This window comes from Camelus dromedarius, chromosome 9 (assembly GCF_036321535.1).
Source record: "Camelus dromedarius isolate mCamDro1 chromosome 9, mCamDro1.pat, whole genome shotgun sequence".
NCBI classification, from domain to species: Eukaryota; Metazoa; Chordata; class Mammalia; order Artiodactyla; family Camelidae; genus Camelus; species Camelus dromedarius.
In genome coordinates, this window is record NC_087444.1 from 67,956,426 (window position 1) to 67,972,329 (window position 15,904).

At 44.2% G+C, this 15,904-nt stretch overlaps 1 protein-coding gene across 2 annotated transcripts in view; it reads left to right on the plus strand.

The window, feature by feature from the left end:
* Positions 1-15,904, plus strand: part of RYR1 (ryanodine receptor 1) — a 106,313-nt gene that overhangs the window by 77,103 nt on the left and 13,306 nt on the right. For both annotated transcript variants that reach the window (XM_064489299.1, XM_064489300.1), the window contains 3 exons: positions 1,137-1,218; positions 2,994-3,181; positions 13,298-13,639. In XM_064489299.1, the coding sequence (XP_064345369.1) occupies positions 1,137-1,218; positions 2,994-3,181; positions 13,298-13,639 (612 nt within the window). The remainder of the gene's footprint in view (positions 1-1,136; positions 1,219-2,993; positions 3,182-13,297; positions 13,640-15,904) is intronic.

Below are 15,904 nucleotides of genomic sequence, written 5' to 3' on the forward strand. Positions count from 1 at the left end.
CCCGGGTTTCTATGCACCCCACTAACAGCTCCGGAGAGTAAAGAACTCTTCTTTAGTTCCAGGAAAGGATCTGTGATACTCTCTTATTGGACTACTGGGTCACATGCCCTTTCCTGAACCAATCATGCTGGCCAGAGGAAAGAAAGCTCTGATTGGCCAGACCTGGCCCTATACCCACCCCTAGAAGCAGGAACGTGGGGTTAGTTCCATAAGCTCTGAGGGTGGGATTGTAGAGGGAAGCAAGGGCTGCATCATGGGCAGGCACACACCACCAGCACTCACCCATTTTAGGATCTTGAGATCCTGGAATGTTGGAATCTTAGTCAGAATGCAGAGCTTTGGGATTGTAGAAATGTGTCAGGATTAGAATCAGCAACTCTAGAACTAGCATAAGGGTAGAATGAGCTTTATATTCCATTTATCTGGTACCCTTCTTCCTCCTCCACTTTGTTAGGTAGAACCATATGAAATTACCATTTTGTGGGTAAAAAAATGGCTGTATATTGGCAATTTTATATAGCTGAACCTAATACAAATAGGGACCATGAGGCAGAACTTTGACATGTTGGAGACTTCCGTGGGCCCTGCATGAGACACTGTGACAGGAGAGGCAGTATTTTCCCACATTTTCCCCAAATGACTTAACAGAAAGCACATAGCTGTGTCCTGCCGCCTTCTTCCTAAACCCAGAGTCCCAGTTTTTCCATCTTACATTCAACAAACCTGTGTCAAGTACCCACCATAGGCCAGTGCTGAGCTCTCATCCTTCCCAGATCTGTGTTTCTGTCCCCAGTATTTGCCTCTGTCTGTCTTTGTGTCTCTTGATCCCAAGCATCTACTCTCTGAGCCACATACTCCTCCCAGGCCTCCTTGTCCACCAGCCCTTGCCCCTACACGTCACCTGTTAAGGCCCTTTCCCCAGAAGGGCCAATCCCACCCCCACAGTCTTGTCTCTCTGCCCCTTCCTCTGCTTCCGAGGAACATGTCTGGACTCGGGTCCCCTCGGAGGTAAGAGGGGAGAAGAATAGGGTCTTAGGCCCTGCTGGGTGGGTGAGGAGGGGTGGAGGCAGTTGGAGAAGGGGGGAGGTATTTCTGCTGAGACCAGCCCTTACATAGCTGAGATGTGGGGTCTCTAGGACTCGAGCCAGATCGAGCTGTTGAAGGAGCTGCTGGATCTACAGAAGGACATGGTGGTGATGTTGCTGTCACTTCTAGAAGGTAAATGCCCAGTGGGTGGGGGTAACGGGAGGGTACAAAGGAGCAGACAAGCCAGAGAATGGCCCTCTGAGACCCAGAAGACCCTAACCTTCAACCCCATCTGACATCATGTCAGGGTCAATGCATTGATGATGTTGCTGTTAACAAGCTCAGCAGACATTTATTGGCAATTACTATGTGCCAGACCCTGACTGTACATAATTTACTGACTCCCCAGAGAAATCTTAATAAGGTACGTGGCCTGGACATTTTTTTAAATGTATGCACTGAATAGGTATTTAGTTGTTTCCTAAATGTGTCAGTTAGCTCTTGCTGCCTAACAGATACCTCCAAAACTTAGTAACTTAAAATAACCATAATTTAATACCAATTAATAAAACAATTTAACTAGTAGACAAAAACTTTTTTCTATAGAGATTCATAACAGCATCTTCATTCTTTTATGAGGCTGTGTAGTACCCATTGTGTGGGGATACAATGATTCATTTAACCACACCCCTATCAATGGATATTCAAAGTATTTTTTTAAAAATTTGCTATTGCAAAAAAAATTGCTATTGCAAACAATGTTGACATGAATAAGCCTCCTACAGTGTTTCAATTTTTGGTAACTAGTCATTGACTTTTAAAAATCAGATTTAAGTGGGGAGGGTATAGCTCAGGGGTAGAGTGTATGCCTAGCATGCATGGTTTCAATCCCCAGTACCTCCATTAAAATAATTTTTTTTAAAAACCTAATTACTTCTCCCAAAAATAAAAAAATAAATAAGAGTTTTTGAAAAATCAGATTTAAAAATCAAAAGTCCCTTTAAGCTTCAGATTTCCAGCTTTTCTTGAAAAATGGAAAGACTGTTCACATTCTCACATGGTAAAAATCAGCTGGATGGATTAAGTAACTGACTTATATAAACGTTAAATCTGATTTTGATGACTTCCTTATGATTGTATAAGAGAATGTCCTTGTCTTTTAGAACACATCAGTGGAAATGTTTAGGGGTAAAAAGGCCTCATGTCTGCAGCTTACACTTAAATGGTTCGGGGGGAAAAATAGGAAGAGGGAGAGGAATTATAAAGCAAGTGTGGCAAAATGTAAACAATTGGTGAATCTGGAATACACAAAGTTTCCTTTGCACTATTCTTGTAACTTTCATGTAAACTTGAAATTGTATTAAAATTGAAATGTACAAAAAGAAGCTGGCGCCAGTTTGCTTTAGTGTGGGGCCCCAGCTTACCACAGTCTCCACCTCTCCCTGCTGTCTTACCTTTGATCTACCTCTCTCATCGATGGACCTGCCTGGCCTCTGTGGACGAGGGGAGGGCTTAGATATGTGAGCCCTGAGATCATGCAGTTCTGGTTCCCCCCACACCTTTCCTGGCTATGTAACCATGAGTGTGTAACTTTCTCTGAGTCTCAGTTTCCTCATCTATAAGAATGAATAGTAACACACCTCCCTTACAAGGATGAGATCATGCCAGTGCATTGCTTGGCATGGCATCTGGGACCTGCTGTAAGCTTATGCCATTGTTATCTTTATTGATGACACCCCCAGCTACCAGGGGAGGGAGGAAAAGACAAGACCAGCCAGGTTCAAACATGATGCTGAAGCAGCTCTGGGAGTGACCATTGCCCTTTGAGGGGAGGTATAGGAGCTGGCCGGGGAAGCTTCCACCAGCACAGTGGGTACCAGGGATCCTGAGCTGGAGAGGGAGGCAAGCCCGATAGGGATCCAGAAAGGAGGCTCTGCTGGGCCACTCTGACCTGGGGCTGCCCACAGGGAACGTGGTGAACGGCATGATTGCCCGGCAGATGGTGGACATGCTCGTGGAATCCTCGTCCAATGTGGAGATGATTCTCAAGTTCTTCGACATGTTCCTGAAACTCAAGGACATCGTGGGCTCGGAGGCCTTCCAGGACTATGTCACTGATCCCCGAGGCCTCATCTCCAAGAAGGACTTCCAGAAGGTGGGTACCGGAAGGCGTATGTGTGGGATGCCAAGTGCCAGTCAAGCCCTTCCTGGCTGCCTGCTTTGGGCAAGAGACTTATCTGGGTGCCTCAGTTTCCTTTTCTGTAAAACAGGGATAAAATAGTCCTTGAAGTTGTTTTGAAGATGAAATGGATTAACACAAATGAGAGCCATTATTTCCATGATCATTATTAATAGTCATAATAATGTTATTATTATAAATAGAGATCAGTTATTTCATTAATAAGTATCTATTGGGTTTCTCCTCTGTGCTGGGTCCTATGCTGGTACCATGGACACAGCAATGACTGAGACAAACACAGCCCTGCCTTCATGGGGCTTATAGACTAATTAATGGGAGAAGCGGTCACTAATGAACATTGCAGTTTTAGATATGAGGCTGTTAGAAGGGAGATGCAGGGACCAGCTCTATTCAGGAGCCCTCTCACCTGACTCTGCTATTTCTTCCACCCAGGTAAGTCTGCTCTGAGCCTCAGGCTCCTCCTCTGTGAAATGGAGCTAGGATTAATAACATTAACTATCTCACAGGACAGTGAGTGGACAGCGCCAGGAGCATGCAAGAGACGTTACCTATTATTATTACTGCCAGATCTTTCTCATCACCATGTTACTAACTTTTTCTTTTGAAATAACGTCAGGCTTATAGAGAAATTACAAGAAGAGTACATAAAATTTCTGAATAACCTTTTCACCCAGATTGCCCAAATATTAACTTTTTATCACATTTGCTCTATCATGATTCCCTTTTACCTCTAAATACCTCAGTGTGCATCTCCTGAGAACAAATTCATTCCCTTACATAACCACAGCACAATTATGCAAATCAGGAAATTAACATTGACACAGTGCTGCTATCTACAGATTTTATTCAACTCTGACTCTTGAAGAAATTTTTTCCCCTGTTGAGAATCCAGTCCAGGATCAGGGATTGAATTTAAGCATCCTGTCTATTTTGCCTCCTTCATTCCGGAACCCTTCCTTGGTCTGTCTTTGTCTTTCATGTCCTTGACATTTTTGAAGAATAGAGGCCAGTTGTTTCACAGGATGGCCCTCCGTGTTGGTTTGTCTGAGTTTCCCTCCTGATTAGATTCAGGTTGTACACCTTTGGCAGGAATGTCAGAGAAGTAATGTGTCCTTCTCAGTGTGTTGTATCAGGAGACACGTGATGTTGGTTCTTCCCATTCGTGTTGGTGTTAGCTTGGCTCATGGAGTGAAGGTGTTATTTACCAGGGTCTCCACTGTAATGACACTGTCATTTCCCCCTGTATCCTGTGAGGATGTACTTTGAGACTGTGTAAATATCCTGCTCAGCCTCTTGGGTGAGCATCCATTGATGGTTCTTGTCTGAAACGATGACTACTATGGCAGTTGACAAATGATGGCTTTCTAATTTCCCTGTGCCCTTTACCTTTATTAGGTACCATTTTACTGTAAGGAAGAGTTGTTCCCTTCTCCACTTATTTATTTGTTCGTTCATTCATTCATTCATCTGTAGACTCATGGCTTCTTATTTTATTGTGAGGGTTGCAATTGCTGCTGTCCATCAGCATTTAAATAAGCCCAGGGTCTCCTGAGTTAAATATAAAGTGCCCTCATGCGTCCCAGCCGTCCTCCGAGAGACTCCCTGCCTCTCTCTTCCCTTCTCAGCCACGCCTCCCAAGAGCTGTCTACCCTCGCTCACTCCTTTCTCACCTCCCACTCCTTCCCTGATTCGGGGCTTGTTGGTTTCTCTCCCTGTTACTCTCCTGAAACTACCTCCACAAAGACCATCAGTGATCTCTTCACCCCAGAATCTCTCCTCTGACTTGTCATCTTGGCAGCATTTGCCACAGTCAGCCATTTCGTCCCTCCAGCCATGCCTGCTTCCCTGGGAGTCTGGGCCACACGCTGCTGGGACCCTCACCTTCCCTGCCAATCCCTCACAGCCTCTTATACATCACTATCCCTGAGCCTCCACCTTCAGGGAAAAGAGCTAATATGTATCATGTTCTCACTGTGTGCCCGCTCCGGAATGTAAATGAATGTTAATTTAATCTTTACAGCATCCCTTGCGTAGGAAGGACTGTTTTTTAATTCTCCCTTTACAGAAGTGGAAACTGAAGCATAGGGAGGTAAAGTGATGTGCTGAAGGTCACACAGCTGATAATTGACAGAGCTGGGATTAGGCTCGGGCAGTCTGGCTCCAGAGTAGACTGCCTCCAGATTCAACCATTAATCTAGTCCAATAAATACTCAACAAGCACCTCCTAGGTGCCAGGCCCTGTCTGGGGAGTTCCAACCCTACTTTCAAGACTGACAGGTTTAGGGTGAGAGACTCAGTGGGGGCTGCAGGAGCTAAAGTCGCATCATCTATTGTTTTAAAATGATTCTACCCAGCAGAGGAAACCATCAGCAAAATAAAGAAGCAACTTATGGAATAGGAGAAAATATTTGCCAACCACATATTTGGTAAAGAGTTAATATCCAAAATGTACAAAGAATTCATACAGCTCAAAAGCAATAAGGCCAATAGCCCAATTTAAAAATGGGCAAAGGACTTGAATACACATTTTTCCAAAGACATACTAGTGGCCAAAAGATACAAGAAAAGGTCCCCAACATCACTAATCATCAGGGAAATGCAAATCAAAACCACAGTGAGGCATTACCTCACACCTGCTAGGACAGCTATTATCAGACAGGTAAGAGATAAGTGTGGTGTGAATGTAGAGAAAAGGGAACCTTTGTGCATTGTTGGTGCAAATGTAAACTGGTGCCACCACAATGGAAAACAGTATTGGGGTTCCTCAAGAAATTAAAAATAGACCTACCAAATGATCTAGCAATTCCACTCCTGGGTATGTATCCAAAGAAAATGGAACTATTCTCTCAAGGAGATATCTTCACTCTCACATCCATTGCAGCATTATTCACAATAGCCATGGTATGAAAAAAATCTAAGTGTCTGTCAATGGATGAATGGAAAATGAAGATGTGAAGTGTTTGTGTGTGTGTGTGTACAATGAAATATTATTCAGCCTTCTTTTTAAAAAAAAAAAAAAAAAAAAAAAAAGGAAATCCTGTCATTTGCAACAACGTGGATGAACCTGGAGGGCACTATGCTAAGTGAAATAAGCCAGCCAGAGAAAGACAAATACCTGATGGTATCATTTATGTGGAATCTTAAAAAAAAAAAAAAGTCAAACTCATAGAAACAGAAAGTAGAAAAGTGAGTGAGCAGTTTCTATGAACTGGGAGGTGGGGGAAATAGGGAGAGGTTGATAAAGCGTACAAACTTTCAGTTATAAGATGAATCTTGAAAAAATGGGCGAAGATCCCTCCTGATTATTCAGGACTTCACAAATCACAAGATCTGATGTCATGCACACAACATTCTATAGCTGAATATCTCTGTTTCACAAAGTTACAAACAAGCTGTAACTTTAAAGGTGCATCGGTTTTATTTTTTGAATAAATAATACATTCCCGTTATTTAAAAAGTAACATATAACAAGGTATGAAGTGAGAAGTCTCACTCCCACCCCTTTCTCAGCCTACCCTTCCTGCACTCCCACTGCTGTGAGTAAGCATTCTTCTGTATCCTTCTGTCATCTTCTCCACATACTGTTATTTTCCTCTTTTCTTACATAATACATAATGAAGTCTATACATTAGCCTGTATCACTTAACAGTGTATTCTGGAGATACAGGGAGTGTCCTGATTATTTTTTGACAGGTGTCCAGTATTCCACTTTGTGTATGTGTTACAGTTTGTTTGATTATTCCCCGCTGATGAACACTTGCTTTGTTCCCAGTCTTTACCTATTGCAACGTATGCTGTAATGAGGGCTGCCATGGATAGTTGTACAAGCTGTGCACTGTACAAATATTGTAAATTTGTACTGCAGGTTTCCAGCAGATGGGAGTAAGTCTGCTGAGGAAGTCTCCATATAGGCCACTAACAATGCTGCCTAGAACAATTGCCCTTGTATGTACATTTTGTACGTGCTGTTATATCTAAAGATAAACTTCCAACAGTGAGATTGTTGGGTGAAAAGGTAAATGCATTTGTCGTTTGGACAGATTCTGCCTTCCATTTTTTCCTTCCCATTAGCAACATGTGAGACTACCTGTTTCCCCACAGCCTCACCACCAGACCGCATTGTTAAATATTTGGATTTTTGCCAATCTGATAGGTGAAAAAGGGTATTGCAGTGCAGTTTTAATTCACATTTCTCCTGTTAGGCATCTTCTCATGTTATTTCTTTTGTATTACTTGTTCAGTAAACTGACCATGTCCTTGGCTTACTTTTCTATTGGGATGTTGGTGCTTTTCTTCTTAATTTGTAGGAACTCTTTATATATTTGGCCGATTATAACTTTGTTAGTGATATGAGTTGCATCTTTTGTTCCTAGTTCATCTGTATTTTGACTTTGTTGATGATGTTTTTTTTTTTTTGGAGGGTGGCATACACAATGCTTGATTTTTACGTAGAAAATCATCTCAAATATCTTATTTTTAACAAAATAGGTAATACAGGAGTACATTCCTCTTGTAAAGAAATTCAGAACGTACAGCTATAGTTGAGGTCACCTTTGACCCCCCAACCCCAATCCTCTTCTCATCCCACTTCTCCAAAGGCTGCCACAGTTATCTATTTGGTGTACATCTCTCTGGATGTTTATTTCTGTATTTTCATTCATATGTAAATCTACATTGAAAAATATATAGAATTGTTTTAGGGCTTCCCAAATTCTTTATGGTCAATAGAGTTCTTGACAGCTTGCGAAGCTCATCTCCAAAAAGAAGTACTTTGCAGATTCCAAAACATCTCCAACAGTTTAGAAAACCCTTTCTGGTGGGTGAAAACACATTTCAGGCTACTAATTTATTCTTGGTCAGTACTGTTTTGTGGTTTTCTTTACCTTTTATTTTTATTGGCAAGTGTCTTGTATGTATCTCTAAATTAAAGACTTCCTTTGAAAAATCTTCATTGAGATGTAATTCACATACTATAAAATGCACCAATTTAAGAAGTACAATTTAATGGGGTTTTTTTGGTATATTCACAGAATTGTGCAACCATCACTACAATCTAATTTTAGAACATTTTAATCACCCCAAAAAAGAAACTCCATACCCTTTAGCAGTCACTTCCCATTTCCCTCACCCAGGCCCCTGGCAACCACTAATCTACTTTCTGTCACTATAAATTTGCCTATTTTGGACTCTTCATATAAATGGAACTGTACAATATATTGTTTTAAAAGGCTTTCCTTTTATTCAACAAGCTACAATGTCATTGTCACTCCTAACTGAAAACAAAGCAATAAAGACAAAATGAAAAAGATCTACAATCCATTACATCATCAAATATCTAGTCAGTGTTCACATTGCCAGATCTCATAAATATCACTTATCATTTTTTGCAATTTCTTTGAACCAGGGTCAAAACAAGACCGCCCAGTGCAATTGGTTGGTATTTCATTAAAGCTCCTTTTATCTACTGCTGCCTCTCCATCACTTTTCCTTTTCCTGGCAGCTTATCTGCTGAAGACCCAGGTTGTTGATCCTGTAGAGCAGGAAATACAATGTGATCTGGGATGGATTACATGCTTGAGATTAGCAGATACACATTACAGTATATAAAACAGATAAACAATAAGGACCTTCTGTATAGCACAGGGAACTATATTCAGTTTCTTGTAATGAGCTATAATGGAAAAGAATCTGAATATATATACATATATATATATTTATACACACACCACACACATATGTATGTGTATGTGTAACTGAATCACTTTGCTGTACACCTGAAACTAACACTGCAAATTGACTACATGTCAATAAAAAATAAATAAGAATTTAAAAAGGGAGTTGAGGTATAGCTCAGTTGGTAGAGTGCATGCTGAGCACGCACTAGGTACTTGGTTCAATTCCCAGTACTTCCATTTGAAAAAGAAAAAAAAGAAACCAAAATGAAGATTTTTTTTTTAAAATGCAATGTGAGCAACACATATGGTTAAAATTTTTCTAGTACCCACACTTTAAAAAGAGTAAAAAGAAACATAGGAAATTATTTTTAACAATATGTTTTATTTTACCTCCACTACTAAAATATTTCAGCCTATAATCAATATAAAATTATTAGCTATTTAAAATTTTTAAATTCTTTAAAATTCATATGTATTTTGTACTTACAGTACATCTCACTCTGCACCAGCCACGATTCAAGTGCTCCGTAGCCACATGTGGCTCTTGGCTATCCTTCAATAGTGCTGTCCTAGGTGTAGAGTTTCCCACAGTTTGGGTCTGGCTGATGCAACCTTGTGGTGTCATTTAATGTGTTCCTTTGTCCCCTGCATTTCCTGTAAACTGGGACTTAGGTCAAGAAACTCAATCAAATTCAAGTTTGGACTTTTTGTTTTTATTTTTACTTTTTGCCAGCACCTTCCTTTGTGGTGCTTCATGCATTCATCAAGAGACACATCCTGTCCCCTCGTCTCTCCATTTGTGGTGTCGGTAACCAGTGATGTTTGATGCCCAGATATACTAATTCACTAGAGATTGCAAAATGGCGGTATTCTCATTTCTGCATGATTTTCAGGTTCTTTATGATTTAAAAGACAAGTTCAGGATTCTTTTTAAAGGACTTCTTTATTTTCAAAATTGTAACAGTCAAAAATTCTTCTTAGTTTTCAAGATGCTTTATTCATTTGACACATATACATTGCCCACCTGCCATGTGTAGCAGTGAACAGAACAGACACCTCACCCTCAGAGCTGATTGCCCAATGGGGAGAGGCAGATGGAAATAAGTAAATAAAAGCAATAATTTCAGGTTATAATCTGTGGCCTGAAGGAAATGAGTGATGTGTGAGAGAGCATGCGTGGAGTAAGCCCTGTAAACTGGGTAGTCAGAGGGAAGGTCTTTCTAGAAGAGGACATTGAACCTAAGAGCTATAAAGTCCCCTGTGAAGGTGGGGGAGGTTGTGGCATTCCCGGCAGAGGAGACAGCAGGTATAAAGGCTGAAAGATGGGAACAGGGGGGATGCAAAGGAGGCCAGTGTGGATGGAGAGGGCCTTTGAGGTGGAGAGAGGGAAAAATAAAGCCTGAGAGGTAAAGCGGGCAGGTGTGCAGGACCTGGTTGGCTGCAGGGGGATACTCTGACTTTTAACCTGAATAATATGGAGCTAAGTGAGGATTCTGAGTGGGGAGGGATGTGACCTGACTCAGATGTTTACAGGGTCCCCCCAGCTGCGTGTGGGAAGAGTCTGTGGGGACAGAAGAGGAGCAGGGAGGAGGTTGTGTGATGGCCCATTGGGGGACCAAACCAGAGTGGAGACCATGGAGGGGGCAGAAGTGTGTGTGTCCTAGATCTGTTGAAAGCAGAGCTGACAGATTTGCTGATGGACTAGGTGTGGGTAGTGAGATAAAAGAGAGAAATCAAGGATGACTCAAAGATTTTAACTTAAGCACCTGGGTGGGTGGCGATGCTATTCCTGAGATGGGTAAGACTGTGGGAGGAGAGGTTTTGAAATCAAGACTTCAGTTTTGGCCATTTCCACAAAGAGATGTCAAGTGGGCTTCGGCTATAAGTGCATGGACTCTGGGGAGCAGCCAGGGCTGGGATGTAGACTTCATAGTCATTGGCATGGGATGGCAAGCAGAGCCTTGGGCGTCAATGAGATCTCCAGGGAGAATACGTATCTCAAGAAAAGCATGCAAATTCCAGGTCTGGAGGAGAAGGAGACTCCAGCAAAGAAAGCTGACAAAAGTCAGAGAAGGTATTTCAAAAGGAGGTAGGCAAGTGGACACTGACAAAGGGAGAGCAGCAAGTCACAAGGGCACAGTCTGGGACTGAATGGAGGAGATGGAGTCTGCGGCCCCGTGTGGAGCGGAGTTGGAGGGCATCAGATTTTAAGAGGGGCAGTGTCACACTGCATCATAAGGGAAGGAATCAGGTTGATGGAGTGGCAGTAGAAGGTGGAGAGTTCCTGTGTGATTATGTCTCCACACTCTGTGGTTTCTAGAGCCCTTCATGATTTGCAAAGCATGTTACTCATTTAGAAAGCATTTTGCAAAGTTCTTGGCTACAAAGCACTTTTTACAGACAGAAAATTTCGCTTCTGTTCATACCCTAGAGCAGCGTTTCTCAGATTGCACACTGCAACCCATCTGTTGGTCATGAAATTAATTTAGATAAGTCATGACCAGCATCTTTAAAAATAAAATAGAATAGAACATTGCAGAGTGTGTTGCATAGCGAAAGTCAGAATTGTGTCATGAAACCCTTTTTTTTGGATCACATTGTAAAATCCATCCTTACTGTAGGTGCGGTCAAAACATTTGAAAGACCGCCCCAGAGGACCTCTTGCAAAAAGTTTATCGGAGATCAGCACGAGAATGTTCAATGAGGTTGGGGGGTAGGGTAATACCTCAGTGGTAGAGCACATGCTTGGCAAGCATGAGGTCCTAGGTTCAATCCCCAGTACCTCCATTTAAGGAAAAAAACATAAAATGTTCAATGAAAGTGTTGTCTGTAAAGTAAAAAACCAGAAGCAACCTAAATGTCCGTCATCAGGAGGGTTGTACTTATAAAACAGGAATACTACACAGCAGTGAAAATGCATCATTTGATCTATATATCAACGTGGATAGATCTTGAAAACATGAATGATAAAAGCAAGTTTCAAATTACGTGGTTATAATAACAATTCTTTAAATCAAAATGCATAGGACATTATATATTTTTGTGGGAAAATGGCAGCATGTAGGTAGTAGAAATACTGACATTTTTTTATTGAAACATAGTGGATTTACAGTATTAGTTTCAGGTAGAGAAAATAGTGATTCACTATTTTTATAGATTATATTCTGTTTAAAGTTATTATAAAATGTTGACTATATTCTCTGTGCTGTACAATATGTCCTTGTAGCTTATTTATTTTATTTATGTATATATTTATATATATATTTATTTATATATATATATATACCTCTTAATCCCCATCCCTACCTTTCCCCTCCCCTCTTCCCTCTCCCTACAGGTAACCACTAGTTGGTTTTCTATATATCTGTGAGTCTGTCTCTGTTTTGTTATATTCATTCGTTTATTTTTTAAGATTCCACATATAAGTGATAATATACAGTATTTGTCTGTTGGACTTATTTCACTAAGCATAATACCATCATGTGATACATACTTCTTTGGAAGGATACACCAACTCCAGGTGGTTACCTTGGGGGAGGGTTGAGGGGATGGAGCAAGAGAAGGGAACACCGAGGGCTCCAATCATACCTGTCATGTTTTAGTTCTTAAATATATCGTAGTTAAAAAATATGTCATCATGAGCATTTATTAATTCTGAGGTGATGGACATATGACTCTTAATTCCCAGTTGAAATTCAGAGGCCTCCACTCTTGTCAGGTGTCTATTTAGTTGCTGGAGTGGGAAACAAATGGCTTCGGGGAAGGGGCAGAGTTGGTGGCATTGATCATTCAGGGCCCAAGCCTTGAGGGGGCTGGCCTGGATGAAAGAGTAATTATCTAACTTGGAGACAGAAGGAGCCGTGTGGACAAGGTGGCTCAACTGACCTTTGAGTGAGGGACACAGCCAGCACGGGGGGAGCCAGGGAGAGAAATGCACAACTCCATTGTCCTCCTGCTCCCTGACCCAACTGGATGGGCCCCACCTGCAGCCAGAGGGTCAAGAGAGCCCCTGGTACAGGCCACAGGTGCCATCATGCAGGGGAGGAGAGCAGGCCTGCAGGGGCCACCAGGACTGGCACACAGGGAGCTTGCAGCAGCATCCCTTTACCAATCGCTACACAAATGCTGAGTTTCATCAATTCACATCTTACCATCTCTGAAAATGGAATGTATCTTACAGCGGATGATGGCTCAGCTTTGTGGAAATGCAGCATTCAGTATTTTAATGGCTGGAACATCCTTACCCACACCAACCTGCTGGGTGTCAGCCTTGGATGCTGGTTATGATTCTGACCTTTCTGTCTTTATAAAAAGTCCACAGTTGTTTCAGGAAGAGCACTGGGGCTCCCTAGGCCACCCCTCTGACCTCCCCTGCTCACCTCTGCCCACCCTCCAGGCCATGGACAGCCAGAAGCAGTTCACCGGTCCGGAAATCCAGTTCCTGCTTTCGTGCTCCGAAGCCGATGAGAACGAGATGATTGACTGCGAGGAGTTCGCCAACCGCTTCCAGGAGCCAGCCCGCGACATCGGCTTCAATGTGGCGGTTCTGCTAACCAACCTATCGGAGCACGTGCCGCACGACCCGCGCCTGCGCAACTTCCTTGAGCTGGCAGAGAGCATCCTGGACTACTTCCGGCCCTACCTGGGCCGCATCGAGATCATGGGCGCCTCGCGCCGCATCGAGCGCATCTACTTCGAGATCTCGGAGACCAACCGCGCCCAGTGGGAGATGCCCCAGGTCAGCGGACCTGCGCAAGTGCATGCTGGCTTCCCAGGGCTTCGGGGCATGCTCCTCATACGCTTGGACCCCACAAGAGGCTCTGTACACTTTGCACCTCTGCTCTGCAGACCCTCGTGGGCCCCTGCTCTGCTCATGCAAGCCCATGCCCACCCTTTGGCACACATCATATGAGCGCTGCTGTGTCCTTGCACATCCCTGGTTCTCCCACGCCCACCTCTTACAGACTTGGCGCACACATGGATATATACCCTTATACACGCAGCAGCATCCTTGTGCCCTCACGGTGGCCGCCCCACACCGTGCCTGCCACTTGCACGCTCACCCTGGGAGCTCTTATATTCCTGATGCAGCCACATCCACATGCTCAGGTACTTGAACCCACGTGGCTGTACACACCTTGCTCACCTTCCCAGTCCCTGGTGTGCCATCTCTTGGCGCTGGCCTGCCCACACCCACTCTTTTGTAATCTTTGAGGTGCCCTGTATGCTGGCCCACCCCTTACCAATCACCACATGTGCCCCCAAATGCCCTCTGAGTTCCTAGCACACAATGCCCATTCCACTGACTCTGGGTGCACACGTGGTGCACATCTCCTGTACTCACTCTGAGGATGCCAGTGTGTCTTCCTGCAGCCCTGGCACATCATATGGTTGTCCACCCCTCACTCATTCACCTGCATGTGCCTTCCTATAGCCCTGGCACCCTCATGCTCATCCCTGCACACTGGAGCCACCCTCTCAGACTCACCTACAAGAGCCCCTGCATGTCCTTGGTGGCCAGATCTACTCCTTGACCTGATGTGCCCCTAATATGACCAGTCCACAAGTGTTTGAATGCCCCTTATGTACTCACTTGCTCCAGGAGTACAGTCATGTGGCCCTGGCACACCCCAGCCCACCTCATACACTTAGCATGTATGTAGTTCCCACATTCTCTTGCACTCCCATGAGCTCCACCTGCACACTCGGCCCCCAGCCCTGCCCCTGTGGTCCCGGTGGCCCTCCAGCTCACTCTCACAATGCACTTCCCTACCCTGGGCACTCACAATTCCTCTTTGTTCCTCACATGCATCAAGCACCTGCCTGCTCCTCCCACCTGCTCTTGCACACCCTTCCCCGCTTACACTCGAAGTCCATGTGGCTTGCACCCCCATCATCTCCTCAACACCTGGGCCCCTTGCATTTCCTCAGTGCCACCTGGCTCATGCACATCTGGGCTTGCGCCCCACCCTAAGCCCCATCCTCATGTTCCAGGCCCTCTTATACTGACTCCCAAGTCCCCCTGCACATTCATCCCGCTGCACATGCGCTGACGTATGAATTGGAGACCCTTCCCACACTCACACGGCTCGGCCCTCGGTCTTGCCCAGGCCCTTGCATGCCTGCTGTATATGCGCATGCCTGCCGTGCACACTGCACCCTGCATGGTTGCATTCTTCCCACATCCTCCCATGCCACCACACCCTCCTTGACCCCTATCCCTCCCTTAATCCGTGGTGCTCTCTCACAAGGCTCTTGCACATCAGCTTTTTCACATATTCCACTGGAACCCCAAGGTTTTGCACACTCACCTGTGTCCCTTGGGGCACCACTGCATACTCACCCTCCTCTCCGATCTGGCTTACAGGCCGTTGCACCACCCTTGCACCCAGGATGTCTGCACATCCTTGCATCTGCAGGAAGCCCTGGTTCCCTACTGGCCCTACACACCCTTGTCCCTGTGATGCGGTGGGAGCTCTGCCCTCCCCCCCCCACCCCTTACATGCACCCTATGTGTGCACTCTTTCTCATAGCATTCTTCCTCTCTAAACATTCATTTCCTCCTGTTCATGACTCATATTCCCACTCTCTCCTGATGCTCCAGAGTCCACATCTGCCTGCATGGCCCCCAGCGCTCATGCAGCAATACAATAGCAAACACTATACAGCATCTGGTAGGGGCCAGGCACTGTGCATCCATCAATTCACTTAATCCTCACACTAACCCTATTACCCATAGGCCCTACTATTATTCTCCGATTTACAGAAGGGGAAACAGGCCTAGAGAGTTATGTGTAACTCAGTGGTAGAATCAGGATTAGAACCCAGGCAGTCTGGTTGCAGAACAGTTGCCAAAACCCACTGTGCTCCGTCTTTCAAAGAAGCCAAAAGCATAGATTCTGGAACCACCTTGTTGGTAATTTGAATCCTACACCTGCCACCTCTCAGGTGCGTCACCCTGGGCACATGGCTTTCTGGGCCTCCATTTACTCATCTGTAAAAT